The 23,832-nt window shown below is 40.7% G+C and overlaps 1 protein-coding gene and 1 non-coding gene across 2 annotated transcripts; both read right to left on the bottom strand.

The window, feature by feature from the left end:
* Positions 1 to 12,595: 12,595 nt before the first annotated feature.
* On the bottom strand, positions 12,596 to 12,668 carry TRNAS-GGA (transfer RNA serine (anticodon GGA)). The gene has a single exon. It is a non-coding gene; the product is annotated as a tRNA-Ser (tRNA).
* Positions 12,669 to 15,275: 2,607 nt separating this feature from the next.
* On the bottom strand, positions 15,276 to 22,760 carry LOC110140013 (filaggrin-2-like). Its single transcript, XM_070467123.1, has 2 exons — positions 22,619 to 22,760; positions 15,276 to 21,652 (listed from the first exon to the last, which is right to left on the bottom strand). The coding sequence occupies exons 1-2, from the start codon at positions 22,754 to 22,756 to the stop codon at positions 16,718 to 16,720; spliced, it is 5,073 nt and encodes a 1,690-aa protein (XP_070323224.1). The 5' UTR covers positions 22,757 to 22,760; the 3' UTR covers positions 15,276 to 16,717.
* Positions 22,761 to 23,832: the final 1,072 nt, after the last annotated feature.

Consider the following 23,832-nt stretch of genomic DNA (forward strand, 5'->3'; position numbering starts at 1 on the left):
GATTCTCAACATTATTAATGATCAGGAAAATGCAAATAAAAACCAAAACAAAATGTCACCTTACCTTTTAGAATGGCTATTTTCAAAAACACAAACAATGACAATTGTTGGCAAGGATGTGAAGAAAGGGAAGCCTTGTCCATTGTTTTTGGGGATATAAATTGATGCAGCTACTATGGAAAACAGTATGGAAGTTTCTTAAAAACTTAAGAATAGTACTACCATGTGATCTTGCAATTCCGCTTCTGAGTAAACCAGAAGAAGAAAGAAACCAAAAACACTTAACTTGGAAAGATATGTGTAATTGCAGCATTAATCACAATACTCAAGATATGGAAACAACCTTAGCAATAGATGAATTAATGAATAAAGAAATTGTGTATATATATAAAATATACACACACACACAATGTAATATTTTCAGGATAAAGAAAAAAGAAAATGACACTTATGACAACATGGATAGGCTTTGAGGGCATTGTGCTAAGTGAAATGTCAGATGTGTGCTCAGTCATGTCTGATTCTTTGCGACCCCATGGACTGTAACCTCCCAGGCTCCTCTGTCCGTGGGATTTTCTAGGCAAGAATACTGGAGTGGACAAATACAGTATGATTTCTCTTATATGTCATATCTAAACCATCATCACCATCATCAACAACAACAATACACAGAGGCACAAAACAAGCTCACGGATTCAAAGAACAGTCTGGTGTTTCCCAGAGGTGGAGGCAGCTGGGATGTGGGTGGGAGAAATGGATGAAGGGGGTCAAAAATAAAAAAAGTTTAAAAAAAAGTTTATCTATGCTCAAATGAAGTGAATAGTAACTGTTCAGTACTACCCTGTGTTTGGAATGACTTGCTTCCCTTATTTATGCTCAAGATTGGATGGTAATAGCAAGAAAGAAAAATAAAAGAAAACCCAACAAAGCAATACAATTTAGAGAAAACACTTAACTTGCTGGTATTCAGGAAGATACAAATTAAAATGATGTTAGATGCTATTATTTACCTGTAAGATTAACAAAACTTCTAAAGTTGATAATATTAACTTTTGACCCAGTGTTGGGGGGAGGGAACTTTCATATACTAATAGTTTGATACAATTACTTTTGAGGATACTTTGGGAATATCTGTTAAATTTAAAGTTGCACACAACCTATCTGCCAGTAATTCCATTCTAGGTATCCGCCCTAGAGAAACATATATGTGAACAAGAAGACAAGTGCAAGATACTAATCACAGCATTGTTTACAATACTGAAAAACTGAAAACAACCTAAATACCCACCAATAGATGGATGGCTAAATAAAATTCAGTGTATCTATATCACAATTCTATAGCAAAAAGAATAAACTAGATTTATATTAACATCTCCAAACATTATTCAGTGAAGAATGTGTAATGAGAAAAAATAAGTGCAATATGATTTCTTTTACATAAAAATTAATGTAAGCATATTTTCTCTGTGTACCAGTTTATGTATGTAAAAATATCTGTAAGGTGTCTGGAAGGAATAAAGCTCAGCTTCCCAGTGGTTATCTCTTGGGTAGGAGGAAAGGAATTGAAATTGGAATGACGATCAGAAAGGACTATAGCTTTATCTACAAATATTCTAAATTTAAAAGGAAAAATATATTCATGTATTACTTCATAATGAAAATTTAAAAAAACACTTTCAATTACTCTGGTATGTCTTTGTTGAAAGACATTGTATGAACTGATAATGATGTGCACAGTCATTTTTATTCATATGGTTAATAGAGGCAAGGTTAATTTTGGCATAAGTTTTGTTTATTTACAGTAGTAAATTGACTCATTGTCCTAGTAGCCTTACATGTTTATTTGTTGTTGTTCAGTTGCTCAGTTGTGTCTAACTCTTTGTGACCCCATAGACTGCCCCATGCCAAGCTTCCCTGTCCTTCATCTCCTGGAGCTTGCTCAAACTCATGTCCATTGAGTTGGTGATGACATCTAGCCATCTTGTCCTCTGTCATCCCCTTCTCATCCTATCTTCAATCTTTCCCAGCATCAGGGTCTTCTCAAATGAGTCAGCTCTCCATATCAGGTGGCCAAAGTATTGGAGCTTCAGCTTCAGCATCAGTCCTTCCAATGAATATTCAGGATTGATATCCTTTAGGATGGACTGGTTGGATCTCCTTGCAGTCCAAGGGACACCCAAGAATCTTCTTCAACACCGCAGTTCAAAAGCATAAATTCTTCAGTGCTCAGCCTTCTTTATGGTCCACCTCTCACATCCATACATGACTACTGGAAAAACCACAGCTTTGACTTGACTGACCTTTGTTGGCAAAGTAATGTCTCTGCTTTTTGACAGGATGTCTAGGTTGGTCATAGCTTTTCTTCCAAGAAGCAAGTGTCTTTTAGTGTCATGGCTGCAGTCACCACACACAGTGATTTTGGAGCCCAAGAAAATAAAATCTGTCACTGTTTCCATTGTTTCCTCATCTATTTACCATAAAGTGACGGGACCAGATGCCTTGATCTTAGTTTTTTGAATGCTGAGTTTTAAGCTGGCTTTTTCACTCTCCGCTTTCACCCTCATCAATAAGCTCTTTAGTTCCTCTTTGCTTTCTGCCTTAAGGGTTGTATCACCTGCATATCTGAGGTTATCAATATTTCTCCTGGAAGTCTTGATTCCAGCTGTGCTTCATCCAGCCCAGCGTTTTTCATGATGTATTCTACATATAAGTTAAAAATAGCAGGGTGAAAATATACAGCCTTGACATACTCCTTTCCCAATTTTGAACCAGTCTGTTGTCCCATACTTGGTTTTAACTATTGCTTCTTGACCTTACATACAGGTTTCTCAGGAGGCAGGAGGTTCTTTTTCTGCCATATTCTGTTGTGTTTCAGAGACAGAACCAAAGGAAAATGGATTTGTATTGGTGTAGATTGAAGTTAAAGGAGAAGTTGACATGAGAGCCTTGCTTTTTGACTAGTCTTAATAGAGTAGTCAAATATGTCAATAGCTATGAGCAAACTTTAGTGGGTCTGCAAAGTCCTTGAAATTAAAGGAAAAAATTTGTGTGTATATAAGTGTCTGTTTTTTTTTGTTGTTGTTGTTGTTGGGAGGGCATTTGAGAGAGAGATGCTTAAATGGTTATGGAGCAACAAAAATCACAACATAGAAACTTTTATAACCATTGACTTAGGGTAGTCTTCAGTGTCCTCTTCAGCTGTGAAATTATGTTAAAGGTAAATACTGGTAATTTTATACTGTCCTTTCTTTTTCTCTTTCCTCTCATCAAACAGAAAGAGAAACACAGTTAACAAGTTTTATCAACCATAAAATTTCAAAATTAGTATGATTACTAAATGAAATAATCCATATAAAGCCCAAAGCTGACTTCAGTGTAGGAGAGAGATTCACAAACTGGCATGTGCATGTCCAGTGCAATGAGATCACAGCTACTCAGATTTGACTGATTGTTGAGGGAAGTATTGGCACAGACTGAATGTTTGGCTTAGAAAACAGAAAACCTGGGACTTTTTTTTTTATGGGTGTGTCATCTCCCAATTTCTATATGTGCATGTGTGCTAAGTCACTTCAGTCATGTCTGACTCTTTGTGACCTCATGGACTGTAGCCCACCAGGATTTTCCAGGCAAGAATAGAGTGGGTTGCCATGTCCTCCTCCAGGGGATCTTCCTGACCCAGGGATTAAACCTGAGTCTCTTATGTCTCCTGTTGGCAGGCAGGTTCTTTACCACTAGCGCCATCGATGTTATTTTTATTGTTTTTAAGATTGATTTATTTAATTTTAGCTGTGCTAAGTCTTTGTTGCTGTGCATGGTATTCCTCTAGTTGTGCTAGTAGGGGCTACTTTCTAGCTGTGGTACTTCTCACTGCAGTGGTTTTTGTTGTGGAACATGGGCTGTAGGCAATTTGCCTTCACTAGTTGTGGTGTACAAACTTAGTTGCCCCACAGCATGTGGAATCTTCCTGGACCAGGGATTGAATCCATGTCCCCTGCATTGGCAAGCAGATTCTTAACCATTGGACCACCAGGGAAGCCCCATATTTTACCAGCTGAGCCACAAAGGGAGCCCGTAAGCCCCATATTTTAAAGAGTATGAACTAGTGGTGTGCTGATAGACTTGGTATAGCCTGTTGATCACTTTTGAACTACTACATTTCTGTATATGACCAATGACCTGAACCAAAAGAAAATATAAACAAAGTTCACTTTCTCATGAAAGCCTCATTTCCCCCCTTTCCTACAAAGTTCTATGACTCAAGCCAGAAATTTAGCAAATCGTCTTAGATACCTTCATCTCAGTCACTGTATACCGTCTAACCACAAATCAGAAATATGTTCTGCATCCAGCCCCTTTTTGTACCCCAGATCACCCCTGTCATCTTTTATCCAGATTACTGTAGTAGTTGCTGGATTGCTCTTCACACCTACATTCTTGAGCCTCTGCCATGAAAAAATTAAAAAGTTCTGAAATGAATATATGATCATATGATTTTATAAAAGTGCTTTGATGGTTTTTCATTGCTTATAAAGACTAATGTTCTCAGCAAGACTTAGGTTCATTGTGATTCTACTTCTGACTATTGTTCTGACATCATTTCTTGCTATGCTGCCACATACAACCTGTGTCTTGCATGTGCATGCATGCTAAGTCGCTTCAGTCATGTCTGACTCTTTGCGATGCTATTGACTGTAATCTGCCAGGCTCCTCTACCCATGAGATTCTCCAGGTGAGTGGGTTGTCATCCCCTACTCCAGGGGATCTTGCTGACCCAGGGATTGAACTTGCCTCTCTTATGTCTCCTGCATTGACAGACTGATTCTTTACCACTAGCACCACCTGAGAAGCCCACAACATGTGTCTTACCTATCAGTTCAGTTCAGTCTCTCAGTAGTGTGCAACTCTTTGCATCCCCATGGACTGCAGCATGCCAGGCTTCCCTGTCCATCACCAACTCCTGGCGTTTGCTCAAACTCATGTCCATTGAGTCAGTGATGCCATCCCATGATCTCATCCTCTGTCATCCCCTTCTCCTCCTGCCTTCAATTTTTCCCAGCATCAGGGTCTTTTGCAGTGAGTCAGCTCTTCACATCAGGTGGCCAAAGATTGGATCCTCAGTTTCAGCATCAGTCCTTTCAATGAATATTCAGGACTGATTTCCTTTAGGATTGACTGGGTTGATCTCCTTGCAGTCCAAGGGACTCTCAAGACTCTTCTCCAACACCATAGTCCAAAAGCATCAATTCTTCAGCACTCAGATTTATATACCTGATTACTAGAAAAACCATAGCTTTGACTAGATGGACTTTTGTTGGCAAAGTAATGTCTCTGCTTTTTAATATGATATCTAGATTGGTCATGGCTTTTCTTCCAAGGAGCAAGTGTCTTTTAATTTCATGGCTGCAATCACCATCCGCAGTGATTTTGGAGCCCAAAAAATAAAGTCTGTCACTGCTTCCATTGTTTCCCCATCTATTTGCCATGAAGTGATGGGACTGGATGCCATGATCTTAGTTGTTTGCAAGTTGAGTTTTAAGCTGGTTTTTCATTGCCTCTTTCACTTTCATCAAGAGGCTTTTCAGTTCCTCTTTGCTTTCTGCTATAAGGGTGGTGTTATATGCATATCTGAGGTTATTGATATTTCTCCTGGCAGTCTTGATTCCAGCTTGTGCTTCATCCAGCCGGGCATTTTTCATGATGTACTCTGCATATAAATTAAATAAACAGGGTGACAATATACAGCGTTGATGTACTCCTTTCCCAATTTGGAACCAGTCTGTTGTTCCATGTCTGGTTCCAGCTGTTGCTTCTTGACCTACATAGAGGTTTCTCAGGAGGTAGGTAAGGTGGTCTGGTATTTCCATCTCTTGAAGAATTTTCCACAGTTTCTTGTGATCCACACAGTCAAAGGCTTTGGCATAGTCAATAAAGCAGTAGTAAATATTTTTCTGGAACTTGCTTGCTTTTTCTATTATCCAACAGATGTTGAAAATTTGTTCTCTGATTCCTCTGCCTTTTCTAAATCCAGCTTGAACAGCTGGAAGCTCTGGGTTCATGTACTTTTGAAGCCTCACTTGGAGAATTTTGAGCATTACTTTTCTATTGTGTGAGATCAGTGCAATTGTGCAGTAGTTTGAACATTCTTTGGCAATGCCTTTCTCTGGGATTGGAGTGAAAACTGACCTTTACTAGTCCTGTGGCTACTACTGAGTTTTCCAAATTTGCTGGCATAGAGCGCACCACTTTAACAGCCTAGTCTTTTAGGATTTGAAATATCTTAGCTGGAATTCCATCACCTCTACTAGCTTTGTTTATAGTGATGCTTCCTAAGGCTCACTTGACTTCAGACTCCAGGATATCTGACTCTAGATGAGTGATCACACCATCGTGGTTATCTGGGTCATTAAGATATTTTTTGTACAGTTCTTCTGTGTAGTCTTGCCACCTTTTCTGAATATCTTCTGCTTCTGTTAGGTCCATACCATTTCTGTCCTTTATTGTGTCTGTCTTTGCATGAAATATTCCCTTGGTATCTCTAATTGTCTTGAAGAGATCTCTAGTCTTCCCCATTCTGTTGTTTTCCTCTATTTCTTTTCATTGATCACTGAGGAAGGCTTTCTTATCACTCCTAGATATTCTTTGGAACTCTGCATTCAGATGGGTATATCTTTCTTTTCTCCTTTACCTTTAGCTTCTCTTCTTTTCTCAGCTATTTGTAAGTCCTCCTCAGACAACCATTTTGCCTTTTTCTATTTCTTGGGAATGGTCTTGGTCACTGCCTTGCATACAATGTCATGAACCTCTGTCCATTGTTCTTCAGGCACTCTGTCTATCAGATTTAATCCCTTGAATCTACTTGTCACTTCCACTGTGTAATAATAAGGGATTTGATTTAGGTCATACCTGAACCATCTAGTGGTTTTCCCTGCTTTCTTAATTTACATCTGAATTTTGCAATAAGAAATTCATGATCTGAGCCACAGTCAGCTCCCAGTCTTGTTTTTGCTGACCTATAGAGTTTCTCCATCTTCGGCTGCAAAGAATGTAATCATTCTGATTTCGGTGTTGACTATCTGGTGATGTCCGTGTGTAGAGTCTTCTCTTGTGTTGTTGGAAGAGGGTGCTTGCTATGACCAGTGCATTCTGTTGGCAAACCCTGTTAGCCTTTTCCCTGCTTCATTTTGTGATCCAAGGCCAAACTTGCCTCTTACTCCAAGTATCTCTTGACTTCCTACTTTTGCATTCCAGTCCCTTAGGATGAAAAGGACATCTTTTTTTTTTTTTTTTTTTTTTTGGTGTTACTTCTAGAAGGTCTTGTAGGTCCTCATAGAACCGTTCAACTTCAGCTTCAGCACTAGTGGTTTGGGCATAGATTTGAATTACTGTGACAATGAACGGTTTGCCTTAGAAATGAACAGAGATCATTCTGATGTTTTTGAGATTGCACCCAAGTAGTGTGTTTCAGACTCTTTTGTTGACTGTGAGGTCTACTCCATTTCTTCTAAGGGACTTTTGCCCACTGTAGTAGATATAATGGTTATCTGAGTGAAATTTGCCCATTCCAGTCCATTCCAATCCAGTTCACTAACTCCTAAAACGCTGATGTTCACTCTTGCCATCTCCTGTTTGACCACTTCCAATTTACCTTGATTCATGGACCTAACATTCCAGGTTCCTATGCAATATTGTTCTTTACAGCATCAGATTTTACTCCTATCAGCAGTCCCATCCAAAATTGGGCATTGTTTTTGCTTTGGCTCCATCTCTTCATTATTTCTGGAGTTGTTTCTCCACTGATCTCCAGTATCATATTGGGCACCTACCAGCCTGAGGATTTCATCTTTCAGTGTCCTATGTTTTTGCCTTTTCATACTATTCATGGGGTTCTCAAGTCAAGAATACTGAAGTGGTTTGCCATTCTGTTTTGTAGTGGACCACATTTTGTCAGAACTCTTCACCATGACCCATCTGTCTTGGGTGGCCCTACATAGCATGGCTCATAGTTTCATTGAGTTATACAAGGTTGTGGTCCATGTGATCAGTATGGTTAATTTTCTGTGATTGTGTCTTACCTATACTGAATTATTTTTGAATTCCTTTAGCTGACCATGGTCTTTCTTACTTTAAGACCTAAAAATATATTTTCCTGGGGTAATCTCCCCAAATAAACCTGGATAACTCCTGGCTACTTCTAGAGACTTATTGCAAATTCTTCTCTCAAGATTTCTTTGAATCTTATTTCTTCACTTTTAATCAGAGTTAAAATCAGTTAATCACTTCATTGCAAACACAGTCCCTTCATCATATCTATTACAGCATTTGCCACAGTATTCATCTGTTGCTTTCTCATATTTGGTCTCCCTGATGAATATGTAAACTCCTAAAGGACAGGGACAGTGTCTTTCTGATATTTGTTACTTCAGTGTTACATCTGTCATAGCATCTGTCAACCAAGAAGTTATGAACTTCCCTCCAATGAAAGAATGAGTGAATGAATGATGGTAATGCTGCATTGACAACCCTACATTATCTGGATCATCTGGATTGTTTCACTGAACTGATCAGAGAGGGATTGCTCATCAGCCTATCCCACATTCTTGGATTACTTGTTGGAGAGGTGTAGAAGTGTATTTTGTCACACATAGGTGGAGCTAGATAAGCATTTATTCTTCCAGGCTTGGCTAGCTGAGTTTGACAAAATTTGTCAAGAAAACTATTAGAATAGAAGAGTGAGGCAAGGATTTGGAAGAAAAAAAAACAAAACAATAGGAACTAGACAGTATTATTACTGGAAAACGAAGGTTGTTGGGTATTTCCCTATTCCCCCAAATATTCAAATCTAGGGCTTATGTGGTACACTTTGGGAGGCAATGTAAGCCTTGTCCAGCCTCTGAAATTGTACCAGTTGGAAATAATTTCTCAAATGTATTTTAAATGCTACTTGGAATAAATTAGTGTGAATGGGATGTGATTTTGTTTATGTGTTGGTCGATTGGGTTTTAAGACACCTAGCTAGCCCAGCAATTCAACAAAAACATCAGAGCTGACAAAGTTCATCTTGAGAATTTGAGGAAGAAGAAGAGTTGAATTACTGTCTTATTAAAGCCCTCTTGACAAAAGGGAAAGATACTGCTTTGTGAGGTATGACAAAGACTTTAATACTTATTAATAAAAAATTAAAAATCTATCTATCTATCATCAACCTATCTATCTAAAAGCAGAGACATGAGCTAACTTTTAGAGCAAAGAAAGTAAAGGAAAGCAACATTTGATGAATGTTCTCTGGGTGTTAGAATTCTGTGTTGGGTAGTCTGAGACAGTGAAAGACACTGGGCTTTTGAGTGAGTAGGGTCTTGATTTTGCTGCTTAGTTGTATACCAGCTATGTGGATTTGAGTAAGTTTTTTTAAACTGCTCTAAGCCTCATTTTTGTCTGTAAAGTATGGTGCACTTTTAATTTGCAAGGTAATTGTAGGGAAAGTATCTGAAGCACATAAGTAGGCATTCAATACATTTTAATTTTCTTTCTTTAATCCACAATGGAATAAATAACACAAATATTGCATGATTTGTATTAACTCACATAATAGAAGTAGACTGGAACTCAGTTTTTTGACTCTCAGGCCTAGTGGAATTAAGTAATGACTCTAAGCTGGATCATTAGAGGGGGCTAATTTACCCATACTGGAATCTAAGTTATTGAGTCCTTAGGTCCTGTCTCCCCAACCCTCTCAGCAGATCATCTCATTTGTATATTTCAGATTCTCTCTATATTTCCTCTTCTCTAATAGCCTCACTATGGGAAACTGCTTCACTTACCCTTCATGTCTATGTTCTAATGAAGGATTGAAGACCAGTAACCCTTTGAAACTTTAATCTTAGAAAAAGTTGGTAAAGCCAGAAACACATCTAAGTGTTTGGAAACAGAGAGTGATTCTCCGTTTCATCTTTTTCCTAATTACTTTATTGTAGTCATTAGGAAATCATAAGATTTTCATCAGTGATCATCATGGAAAAATGAACAAAATAGGTAATATAAGAGAAAATTTAATGTATTTAAATAATTTTTAAAAAATGAACAAGCACCTTGCAAATTCTATACTTCCTTGTGCCAAATAGCTTCATAATACAAACAGAGTATTTATAACTGTCTACTGGTACCTCTATGTATTTACTAAGTAGAACTTGTCTCACTTTCACTTAATATACTCCCCAAAGTTGGTAAAGTGTTGCTTAGAATAGGTTTTAAGAGTCTGGGTTAGTGGCCCTTTAATTGTGCCAAATTGTTTATTATTAGAGAAGGAGCTGACCTCTGTTTATTGGCTGGATTCCTTTCCAGTCAAATCCAGCATTGCCTCAGTCTTCATCCTTTTCTTGTTCTACTTCCTTTTTCTCATTGCCGCCACAGCTTGCATACTCACCTTTGATTGCATGTAGTATTTTTATTTTATATTGGATTATAGTTGAGTTACAAAGTTGTGTTAGGATCAGGTATGCAGCAAAGTGATTCAGTTATGCATATACATATATACATTCTTTTTCAAATTATTTTCCCATTTTGGTTATTGAGGTATATTGAGTAGAGTTTCTTGTGCTATACAGTATGTCTTTGTTGGTTATCTATTTTAAATATAGTAGTGTGGGTAAGTCAATCCCAAACTCCCAATTTTTCTCTCCCATTACTTTTTCCCTTTGGTAACCACAAGTTTGCTTTCTAAAGTCTGTGAGTCTGTTTCTGCTTTGTAAACAAATTTATCTGTATCTTTTTAGATTCCACATATAGGTAATATTGTATAATATTTTGTTTTTCTCCGTTTAGCTTATTTAACTTACTATGATAATCTCTAAGTCCATCCATGTTGCTGCAAATGGCATTATTTCATTCTTTTTAATGGCTGAGTAATAGTCCATTGTATATACCACATCTTCTTTATCCGTCCATTCATTGGGCAATGGACATTTAAGTTACTTCTACATCTTGGCTATTTTAAATAGCCCTGCAATGAATGTTATGGTGTCCTTTTAAACCATATTTTTCTCTGGATATATGCCCGGGAGTGGGATTGCTGGATCATATGGTAGTTCTATTTTTAGCTTCTTAAGTAACCTCCATACTATTCTCCATAGTGGCTGTATCAATTACATTCCTGCCAGCAGTGTAGGAGGACCCCCTTTTCTCCACACTGTCTCCAGTATTTATTGCTTATAGATTTTTAAGTGATGGTCATTCTGACTGGTTGTGAGGTGATATCTCATTATAGTTTTGATTTGAGTTTCTCTAATAGTTACTGCTGCCGAGCATCTTTTTATGTGCTTCTCAGCCATCTGTATATGTTCTTTGGAGGAATGCCTATAAAGGTCTTCCACCCATTTTTTGATTGGATTGTTTGTTTTTTTTTATATTGAGATGCATAAGTTGTTTGTAAATTTTGGAGATTAATCCCTTGTTAGTCACATTGTTTGTAAACACTTTCTCCCATTCTGTGGGTTGTCTTTTTATTTTATTTATGGTTTCCTTTGGTGTGCAAAAGCCTTTGAGTTTCATTAGGTCCCATTTGTTTATTTTTGGTTTTGTTTCCATTACTTTAGGAGATGGGTCAAAAAAATATATCGCTATGATTTATGTGAAAGAATGTTCTTCCTATGTTTTCCTCTAAGAGTTTTACAGTATTTAGTATTACATTTGGGTGTTTAATCCATGTTCTTGGATTGGAAGACTCAATTTTGTCAAAATGATTATGCCACCCAAGGCAATCTACAGATTCAATGAAATCCCTGTCAAATCACCAGTTTTTCACAGAACTAGAACAAAAAATAATTAAAATTTGTGTGGAGGCACAAAAGACCCTGAATGGCCAAAGCAATCTTGAGAAAGAGAAAGGAAGCTGGAGGAATCAGGCTCCCTGACTTCAAACTATACTACAAAATTATAATCATCAAAAGAGTATGGTACTAGCACAGAAAACAAATATAGATTAATGGAGCAGGATAGAAAGCCCAGAAATAAACCCACACATGTATGATCGGTTTATCTATGACAAAGGTTGTTGTTGAGTCGCTCAGTTGTGTCTGACTCTTTGTGACCCCATGGACTGCAGCCCACTAGGCTCCTCTGTCCATGGTATTTCCCAGGCAAGAATACTGGACTGGGTTACCATTTCCTACTCCAGGGATCTTCCTGGCCCAGGAATCAATCTCACATCTCCTGCTAGTCTCCTGCATTGCACACAGAGCCACTGGGGATTTTGACAAAGGCAGCAAGGCGATATAATGGAGATAAATGGTGCTGGGCAAACTGGTCAGCTATGTGTAAAAGAATGAAATTAAAACATTCTTTAACACCATGTATAAAAAAAAGATACATGTAGTATTATTTTAAAAGGTCCTTTCTGGTTATCTCATAACTCAAAACATAGACGTCTCTCATAACACAGAGGACTATGACTTAGCAGCAGTAGTAGTAGTAGTAGTGTTAGTCACTCAGTCACGTCTGACTCTTTTCGACCCCATGGACTATAGCCTGCAAGGCTCCTCTGTCCATGGAATTCTCCAGGTAAGAATACTGGACTAGGTTGCCATTCCCTTCTCCAGGGGATTTTCCTGACCTGGGGATCGAACCCAGGCCTCCTGCATTCCAGGCAGATTCTTTACCATCTAAGCCACCAGGGAAACCCCAGACTATGACTTACACTCCAACAAAACAACCAGTGCATGCAGTATGTCCAGCTTAAACTGATATTCAGTTTCCCATGTCTAAATGTCATCTTTATCTAGAAATTTAAGGAAAGAAGAATTTTTTTCTCTGGTCCTCCTAATTTAGCCACTCAGAGTTTCTCCTCAATGCCACATGCTCCTCCCTGATAGTACAGACATGCTTTGAAGAATGCTTTGACTTCACTTAGTATCCTTTGGCACAGAAATGTTTTATCCATAGAATACTGATACACAGGTTGTACTAGAGGGAAAATCTCTAATTGTACACACCATATGACTCATTTCTCAACAGAATTGCATCTAATTCAACTCTTCACAAGGGTTCCATATGTATGCACTCCAGTTTCTAACCTTTTACCTTGTAGAGCATACCTGCTGTCTCACTTTTACCTTTCATCTTAGAAGGGGAATGTGTAATTTTTTTGAATTATTTTAGAATACTTTTGGTATAATTTATAAGGGATAATTGCCTTCAATTTGACTAAAGCAAATTACTTATGGTCTTAACAGTCTAGAATATAATTTTTTTTCATTATATTTGTACTTCAGATGAGTTTGGTCAAGGAATTATCAGTATCACTGATAAATATACACTCACAGAGTAAAGGCGAATTAACATTGATTCAAGGAACTGGTCAAGTTTTAGACACCCTTAAATTTCATATTTAGAGGTTAAACAGTGGGCAACTTATGAATGAATGAATGGAGTGCAGAGCCCCTGGAAGAATGGAAAGTACTTTGGTTTAAGAATCAGAAACCTATACCCTGATCATAGCAGCACTTCTAATTATCTGCACAATAGAGGCAAGTTAATCTCTTTGAGTCTCATTTACTTAACCTACAATAGATTTTGTTTGGATGAGATTAAACATGATATTTAAATTTATAATGATTCTTTGATAATTAGCATTTATTCAATGATGAAATATAATGGAATTATATATAAAGTATATATAATGATGGATATAAATTTTCATACATATGCATATAAAGCTTATAAATGATGGATATATAGATTTGTATAAATTGGTTACCATTTAGAGTTAACTACCATATCAGTTCAGTTCAGTTCAGTATCTTAGTCATGTCTGACCCTTTGCAACCCCATGAACCACAGCACACCAGGCTTCCCTGTCCATCATCAACTTCTGGAGCTTGCTCAAACTCCTGTTCATTGAGTCAGTGATACCACCCAACCATCTCATCCTCTGTTGTCCGCTCCTCCTGCTTTCAATCCCTCCCAGCATCAGGGTCTTTTCCAATGAGTCAGTTCTTCACATCAGGTGGCCAAAGGATTGGAGTTTCAGCTTCAGCATCAGTCCTTCCAATGAACACCCAGGACTCAGCTCCTTTAGGATGGACTGGTTTGATCTCCTTGCTGTCCAAGGGACTTTCAAGAGTCTTATCCAACACCACAGTTCAAAAGCACAAATTCTTTGGTGTTGAGCTTTCTTTATGGTCCAACTCTTACATATACTCAGTTATTTTTATGTGTGTCACTACTAGTATAACAATAATTTTATTTTCTTCCACTAATAAAGTAACATGACTAGTGTTTTATTTATCACATAGCATGACTTAAAATTTGGATAGTTCTTAAAATGTTAAAAGCTGGATAGAATATGTTTTAAGTCTAATCAGAGGAATGAGACTATTCTTTTGGTCTTTCATGTAATTTCTTTCTCAAATATTGGCTTGCAATCTTGAACACCCATTGATGAATTGCACTTCAGTTTGAAATCCAAAGGTGAAGGTGGAAAAAAAGAAGCTTGAGTTTCTGATGGGAGGAGAAGATGATGGAGCATCAAATTCTGATTTAATGAATTATAACTTATTTTGGTTAGATTAAATGTGCTTTGCTTTGATTTTTTTTTCCTTTTAATCTGTAAATTAGGGGGATGATCTTTAATGTCTGTACTAGTTTTCACATTGTGAAATTTGCCTTTTGATTTTATTATAGCAATAAACTTTCTACTGAAGTTATTATTTTTTGTACCTATTTTTCTACTCCTTGTTATGTCTCTTTCTGTTTATAATAAACTCACATATTTTTCTTGCTAAGGGGGAGTATACTTTTAATTGTTTTTATTTGACTAGGAGCTATAGGACCCCACTAGCCTCCATTGCTAAGGGATATTTCAATTAATATCTCTGACAGAGAAAGTCTGTGACTCATCAATATTATTTTCAGAGGTTGTCTGGTCTCAGGAAATAGCCACTTGGGGTTATGTTTAATAATGATTGTTCTGATAATCACGGTTGACTAAAGTATCTGAGATCAACTCCTCAATATAAAACATTTCTTATAAACGCTTTGGATAGTGATTAGACTGAGGAAAAGATAAATGTGATTGAGTTTTGCCTTCTTTGGACTTTGAATAGTATCCAGGTATTTTCCTGTCATCTAGGTGTTCAAAGGTAGACAAGAGAAATATGCATCTGACCCCATAGCAGAAGGCTGTATTTGTTTTTGTGAGGATGAATGAGAAGACAAAATGTAACTTGATGAAAAGTTTATTGGCAATTTTTATGCAATACAATTTTCTGGATCCTGATTCCAGGTGGTCATGTCAATAAATTAAAAAACAGCAGTACAGTGTTCCAGTGGTGGTACAAAAGACGCAAATATTCTGAATCTTAAACTACTACATTTTTTTGTTGTTTAGGACACAGAATATATTACAATGTTTTTAGAGAAATTTTGGCTCCTAAACCATGTCTCTTAGCTTCTTGGATAGGTTTGTCAACAATAAATTAAATCAACCTGGAATATATAAAATTATTTTTAAATGCTCACTTTATTCCAGAGAATCCAATCATTTTTGCCAAGTAGTTCTAAATATGTCCCAAATGCAATTTACTTTTTCCATCCACTATTTTCTAAGAGCTCAATGATTATGGATCCTTACAAAAAAGCCTTGTACCAAACAAAAGAAATAGAAAACAGTACTACAGTTAAATAGGAAATCAGATGTAAGCCCCCACTACCAAAAGAAAGGATCATTTAAAATATCTTAATTTCATGTTGTATGTCTCATTTCTCGATTGGATTAATTCTTATCTTGAGTTAGTTTGTCTTCCTTTGGTTTAAAATTATTATTCAAAGTAATAGCACCTTTGTTCTTTGATATATTCATAGAGTGGGGTGTTGCTATCTAAGTAAAAGGAACCTGAATCTGTTCTCTCTCTTCCATGGTAACCTCTGACCTCAGAGTCTCTTGTCTGCTTATCATCAACATCCTGATTGTATTTTCTCATGGTCCCTGATGGACTTGATCCAGACTCTTGCTTTTGCCTTTCCCCACTCCATGTAATTACACTGCTTGATAAATATCTAAAACTATTTTCTTCAGTTCCCAAAGGGACTTGGCTATCAAGTGAGTGACTGCCACTTGACTGCCCATAGCTGTCCCTTGACTGGCCATGGCTGTATACTTGTCTTTCATTGGTGCTGAATCCAGACTGACCCTGAATATGTCCTGATTGTCCATCACTTGATCCCTGTGTTGCTAAATTTGTGCTGGATCTTACCAGATCATGAGAAGATGAATCTCCCAAGTGCTGATGGCTGGATTCAGGTACATCTATTGTATTGAACTCCAATTGTCTATGCCTCAATTCTGATTGTTCATGACTCTTTTCCCCCAAATCTTCTGAATACCCCTTACTATCACTATGGGAGGTTTGACTTCTAGTTGAACTAGAATCTGAATGGCTGTGGGCTGATAAGGGTTTTCCATGGTCAGAGGCAGAGTGGTTCCTAATCTGACTGCTATGAGTAGACCCCATCTTGCAGACTGAACAAGGATATCTCTTGACTGTTCCTGAGTTGCTACTGAATGTCTATGACTAGATCCCTGACCTCCAGTTGTACCAAATCCAGAATGGTTATGGGAATCAATTGATAGCCCATCACTTATCTCTGATTGTCCATGACTTGAATCTTGTCTTCCTATTTTTTCAGTTGCTTTTGATCCCATGTAGTAAAAACTAGAAACTGATAGTCAATGACTAGATGCTCGCGTGGTTGCAGCTCTGTCTGTTGACCTAAAAGGACTAGAATTACGACTGCTTGTCCTGCTACCACCAGAAGGTCCATAACCAGACTGCCCATAGTCATATTCGGCACTCCCATAACTGCCATGTCTCCAGCCTTGATATGATCTGTGTCTTTGTCTGCCAATAATCTGTGATGTAGAATGACTTTTACCAGAATGAGCATGAGTATGACTTGACTGTCTGTTTGACCAAGTAGATTGCCCAAGATCAGAGTGACCATGTCTGGTGGTGTCTCCTGACTGCCCATGAGCAGTTCCATGTCTCCCTCTCACTGTGGCTCCTGACTCTCCATGTTGAGATCCAGCCTGCCCATGAGTGGATCCGGAGTGTCTCTCTGAGACTTCTGAATGCCTTTCACTGTCGCTAGCCTCACTGTGACTGGATCCCTGTCTTCCCGCCTGACTGGCATCTGACCGTGTAGATTGTCCCTGACTGGAGTGGCCATGTCTGGTGGTGTCTCCTGACTGCCCATGAGCAGTTCCGTGTCTCCCTCTCACTGTGGCTCCTGACTCTCCATGTTGAGATCCAGCCTGCCCATGAGTGGATCCGGAGTGTCTCTCTGAGAATTCTGAATGCCTTTCACTGTCGCTAGCCTCACTGTGACTGGATCCCTGTCTTCCCGCCTGACTGGCACCTGACCGTGTAGATTGTCCCTGACTGGAGTGGCCATGTCTGGTGGTGTCTCCTGACTGCCCATGAGCAGTTCCGTGTCTCCCTCTCACTGTGGCTCCTGACTCTCCATGTTGAGATCCAGCCTGCCCATGAGTGGATCCGGAGTGTCTCTCTGAGACTTCTGAATGCCTTTCACTGTCGCTAGCCTCACTGTGACTGGATCCCTGTCTTCCTGCCTGACTGGAACCTGACCATGTAGATTGTCCCTGGCTGGAGTGGCCACGTCTGGTGGTGTCTCCTGACTGCCCATGAGCATTTCCATGTCTCCCTCTCACTGTGCCTCCTGACTCTCCATGTTGAGATCCAGCCTGCCCATGAGTGGATCCGGAGTGTCTCTCTGAGACTTCTGAATGCCTTTCACTGTCACTAGCCTCACTGTGACTGGATCCCTGTCTTCCTGCCTGACTGGACCCTGACCGTGTAGATTGTCCCTGACTGGAGTGGCCATGTCTGGTGGTGTCTCGTGACTGCCCATGAGCAGTTCCATGTCTCCCTCTCACTGTGGCTCCTGACTCTCCATGTTGAGATCCAGCCTGCCCATGAGTGGATCCGGAGTGTCTCTCTGAGAATTCTGAATGCCTTTCACTGTCGCTAGCCTCACTGTGACCGGATCCCTGTCTTCCTGCCTGACTGGAACCTGACCATGTAGATTGTCCCTGGCTGGAGTGGCCACGTCTGGTGGTGTCTCCTGACTGCCCATGAGCAGTTCCATGTCTCCCTCTCACTGTGGCTCCTGACTCTCCATGTTGAGATCCAGCCTGCCCATGAGTGGATCCGGAGTGTCTCTCTGAGACTTCTGAATGCCTTTCACTGTCACTAGCCTCACTGTGACTGGATCCCTGTCTTCCTGCCTGACTGGACCCTGACCGTGTAGATTGTCCCTGACTGGAGTGGCCATGTCTGGTGGTGTCTCCTGACTGCCCATGAGCAGTTCCGTGTCTCCCTCTCACTGTGGCTCCTGACTCTCCATGTTGAGATCCAGCCTGCCCATGAGTGGATCCGGAGTGTCTCTCTGAGACTTCTGAATGCCTTTCACTGTCGCTAGCCTCACTGTGACTGGATCCCTGTCTTCCCGCCTGACTGGACCCTGACTGTGTAGATTGTCCCTGACTGGAGTGACCATGTCTGGTGGTGTCTCCTGACTGCCCATGAGCAGTTCCGTGTCTCCCTCTCACTGTGGCTCCTGACTCTCCATGTTGAGATCCAGCCTGCCCATGAGTGGATCCGGAGTGTCTCTCTGAGACTTCTGAATGCCTTTCACTGTCGCTAGCCTCACTGTGACTGGATCCCTGTCTTCCCGCCTGACTGGACCCTGACCGTGTAGATTGTCCCTGACTGGAGTGGCCATGTCTGGTGGTGTCTCCTGACTGCCCATGAGCAGTTCCGTGTCTCCCTCTCACTGTGGCTCCTGACTCTCCATGTTGAGATCCAGCCTGCCCATGAGTGGATCCGGAGTGTCTCTCTGAGACTTCTGAATGCCTTTCACTGTCACTAGCCTCACTGTGACTGGATCCCTGTCTTCCCGCCTGACTGGACCCTGACTGTGTAGATTGTCCCTGACTGGAGTGGCCACGTCTGGTGGTGTCTCCTGACTGCCCATGAGCATTTCCATGTCTCCCTCTCACTGTGCCTCCTGACTCTCCATGTTGAGATCCAGCCTGCCCATGAGTGGATCCGTAGTGTCTCTCTGAGAATTCTGAATGCCTTTCACTGTCGCTAGCCTCACTGTGACCGGATCCCTGTCTTCCTGCCTGACTGGAACCTGACCATGTAGATTGTCCCTGGCTGGAGTGGCCATGTCTGGTGGTGTCTCCTGACTGCCCATGAGCAGTTCCATGTCTCCCTCTCACTGTGCCTCCTGACTCTCCATGTTGAGATCCAGCCTGCCCATGAGTGGATCCGGAGTGTCTCTCTGAGACTTCTGAATGCCTTTCACTGTCACTAGCCTCACTGTGACTGGATCCCTGTCTTCCTGCCTGACTGGACCCTGACCGTGTAGATTGTCCCTGACTGGAGTGGCCATGTCTGGTGGTGTCTCGTGACTGCCCATGAGCAGTTCCGTGTCTCCCTCTCACTGTGGCTCCTGACTCTCCATGTTGAGATCCAGCCTGCCCATGAGTGGATCCGGAGTGTCTCTCTGAGACTTCTGAATGCCTTTCACTGTCGCTAGCCTCACTGTGACTGGATCCCTGTCTTCCCGCCTGACTGGACCCTGACTGTGTAGATTGTCCCTGACTGGAGTGACCATGTCTGGTGGTGTCTCGTGACTGCCCATGAGCAGTTCCGTGTCTCCCTCTCACTGTGGCTCCTGACTCTCCATGTTGAGATCCAGCCTGCCCATGAGTGGATCCGGAGTGTCTCTCTGAAACTTCTGAATGCCTTTCACTGTCACTAGCCTCACTGTGACTGGATCCCTGTCTTCCCGCCTGACTGGACCCTGACCGTGTAGATTGTCCCTGACTGGAGTGGCCATGTCTGGTGGTGTCTCCTGACTGCCCATGAGCAGTTCCGTGTCTCCCTCTCACTGTGGCTCCTGACTCCCCATGTTGAAATCCAGCCTGCCCATGAGTGGATCCTGAGTGTCTCTCTGAGACTTCTGAGTGCCTTTCACTGTCGCTAGAGGACTGATCTGAGCCAGACTCATGATGTCCAAAGCCAGAAGACTGATTTGAACTTGACCCTTGTTGGTCTATGCCCGATGATTGACCTGAGCCCAACTCATGATGGCCATAACCAGACTGCTGTGATCTACAGTCATGGTGTTCAAAGCCAGAGGACTGACCAGTGCTTGAACCATGTTGGCCAAAGCCTGAGGATTGACCTGAACCAGATCCATGTTGGCCACAGGTAGACTGTCCTGATTTAGACTTCTGGCTTCCAAATCCAGAGTACTGAGCTGAGCCTGATCCATATTGTCCAGCACCAGAGTGCTGACATGAGCCTGACCCATGTTGGCCATAGCAAGACTGTCCTGATGTAGACTCATGGTGTCCAAAGCCAGAGGACTGACCTGAGCCACACCCACCATGTCCAAAGCCAGAATACTGACCTGAGCCTGACCCATGTTGACCAAAGCCAGAAGATTGACCTGAGCTGGATCTATGTTGACTACATCTAGAAGTTTCATTTGAACCACACCTCTTTTGATGAGAGTTTGAGGAGTATCCACAGGAACCAGATCCCTGTTGACCATAAGTAGAAGACTGACTTACTCCTGACCCATATTGTCCACAAGAAGAGGACTGACATGAACCTGTTCCCTGTTGTCCTCCACAATTCTGTGGTTGACCACATGTTCTATATCCATATCCTTTCTGCCTAGTAGACTGGCTACAGGAGCTAGGCTCATGTTGACAATATCCAGAGGCCCAACCTCCTGAGATACATCTATGACCTTCTCCACTACTTCCTGATTGATAACCTGATTGGGTACAGCTAGGTTGGTTTCCTTGCTCTCCAAATCTACCTGCCTGACAGGAACTAGAAGTGTTTTTTCGTCTTCCACGTCCACCTGAATTGCTGGAACCACATGCATGACTTTCCCTCCCACCATCTCCTGAACATTTAGTGCTAGACCCATGTTTTTGTCCTGCACAACTTGACTGAGTAGAGTTTGATTCATATTCATATGACAGACCACCATGACCTCTCCGTCTACCACTCTTTGATCCAGACTTGTATTCATCCCCAGATGCCCTAGAGGGGCTAACATGTGATTTGTTTCTTTTTCCCTCCAGTTCTCCAGAGCTGGAACCATGTCTTTGTTTGTCATTACTCCATGAGTAACCAGAGCTGGACCCATGGCACCTTTTTTCAAATCCCTTTTGGTTCTCTGAGCTAGATAAACCACCTTGCCTTCTCAGCCTTCTGGAGCCAGACCCATGTCTGTGTTTTGGAGTTCCCCGAGAGCCCTCAGAACTATAACCATGCTCCTCCCCCTCACTCCAACTTGAATATCTGTAACCTGAGTTTTGTCCTGATGTATCCTCTTCTTCACCTTCAGTTTCACTTTCTTCCTCTTGGTGTCGGCGACTATGCCTGTGCTTCTTTGACCCTGAAGCTTTGCAGTATTTTTTGCTGAGAACCTTGTTGCAGGCCATAGCCAGTTTGAATATCATCAGAAGAAACTCAGTAAAGTCCAGTCTTCGGTCATGATCTCGATCCAGCATATGCATGATGACATCCACTGTGTCTGGATCATCTGGGTTCTGTGTACAGGCAATACACCAAAGAAGACCTGGTCAGCCTAGTCCATATACTCAGCTAAAATATTTGGGTAAAGCTGTAGAATTGTGGGAGGCTTCCCTTGTGGCTCAGCTGGTAAAGAATCTGCCCACAATGTGGAGACCTGGGTTCAATCCCTGGGGTGGGAAGATCTCCTGGAGAAGGGAAAGGCTACCCACTCCAGGATTCTGGCCTGGAGAATTCCATCTGCTGTATAATCCATGGGATTGCAAAGAGTCAGGCATGACTGAGGGAATGTTTGATGTTAGGTATTTTAATCCAATCAAGAAATACTTTAGGCTAAAACAGCCTAACAACACCTAGCAAGTGTGAAGAGGTAATAAAAAAGAATAAAGGCCATTGGTATCCTCAGCACATACAGTTCAAGGACCTAAGCTAGAGAAGTAGATACTCAGGTGTGGCAAATAAGGGGGAGTCGAATAAACCAAATTCAGTACCTGGTGTGTTTCACATACATTTTAAGCCTTGCCTGCTAATATATTCTATGTTATGATCTATAATTTTGAAGTTAATAACTGAGTCCTTTCCAAGTAAATAGGAAAAAAATTCTTGTATTTTGTTTTCAGTTTTTAGTCACCTTGGTTACTTGATCAATACCCCTAATACATGTTTTCCCTCTCTATATCTTTTCTTCCTCATTTGCTGGGGTAATTTATAAATTGATAGGGCAAATTTATTGTATGCTTTTTTAGAAGGAAAAACCTGGGGACATGAAAATGTCTGACAGTCTGTATGGTGGGAGGAAGAAAATGATCACCTCTTTAAAAATAAATGCTGCCTCAACAGCCTTTCTGATGTCCCCCAAAAGTACCATTCATAGTGTGAGCTCAAAGACCATGGGGATTGTGCACTTTTTAGCTATTCCTTGGTCATAAAACAGAGAATGTACAGGACGCTAGTAGTTTTCAGTCCTGGTACACGGTCCTCACCTTCAGAATCGGACGAAACTCTTTCTCCAGAAGTTCCTTTAGTTCATCCTTGCTCAGTGTGGCACACTCCCCATCCTGCTTGGTGTATTTGTAGAAAGTATCAATTACGGTGACAACGCTTCTCAAGAGATTGGTCATCTTTTTGCAGGTTTAAATGAACCTGAAGGGAGAAAAAAAGATCCTCTCATTCATTTTATTTTAAGTTATAAACAGTTCTGATTTTAATAGCAATCATCCCAGTTTTTCAAATATCTTGTCTCTTTAAACCAAAATACCTCAACAAGTAAGACTAGGTCGGGGTGATACAATACACATAAACACAGTGAAAGCTAATCTTGTTAACTTTGAGTTACTTTGCTAAGATTGAGCCATACATGGCATGTTATTGACTGATCTGGGACTAGATTTCAGATCTCCATGTCCTGGATGAATATATTCTCTACACAGCATCTCTACACTTTGTGTACTTTGGTGTTCTGGGTGTTGTCTTGGGGCTTCCAAAATTTCTAGAACCACCAAGATATATTGCTCCAGTCTCTCTGGCTAGTTTCACTGTTTTTGTTTGTTTGTCTTTTAAATCAAACGTACCAGACCATCTAACATGCATACCTGCCTCCCCTCTGGGTACCAGAAGCTAATTGGATTGTTAAGGCATTTAGCAAATTAAGAATGGACAAAGTGGGCTAACTCTATCCTGGTGCTTCAGAAGCATGAGATAGCCCTCATCAAAGCTCACGAGATATCCTAATCTCTGCCTTAACCAAACTCTGTTTTCTTTTAGTAATCAGGGGAAAAGATTGAGCAATGCAGACTGCAGTTTGACTAGAGGATGATTAGATCTTGCCACTGAACAAGGATGGATTTCTGTAACAGTGCTGGTCTTTTCCCTATTTCAGCTGGACAACCCAGAAAATATGGCACAAAAAATGACTAGGAAGAGAATGTGGAACAGCCTAGAAGAAACAAATTTCTACTTGCATTATTTTCCATAACAAAGAAAAATTTATTCTAAAAAGACCCTGGAATAAATGAAACTGACCAAACAAATAAGCAAACAAAAAGAAGAAAAAGGAAAGAAACGAAAAGGAGGGAAAGCAGGAAAACCAAATATATATTAACTCTGTCTTAGCTCATACCCCTGGATTTATACCACGAACAATAGCCAACCAAATATCCACTGATGTAGCTGGATGAGTTTTCTCTCACCTGGTTCA

The sequence above is a fragment of the Odocoileus virginianus genome, chromosome 5 (assembly GCF_023699985.2).
Source record: "Odocoileus virginianus isolate 20LAN1187 ecotype Illinois chromosome 5, Ovbor_1.2, whole genome shotgun sequence".
Taxonomy (NCBI): Eukaryota; Metazoa; Chordata; class Mammalia; order Artiodactyla; family Cervidae; genus Odocoileus; species Odocoileus virginianus.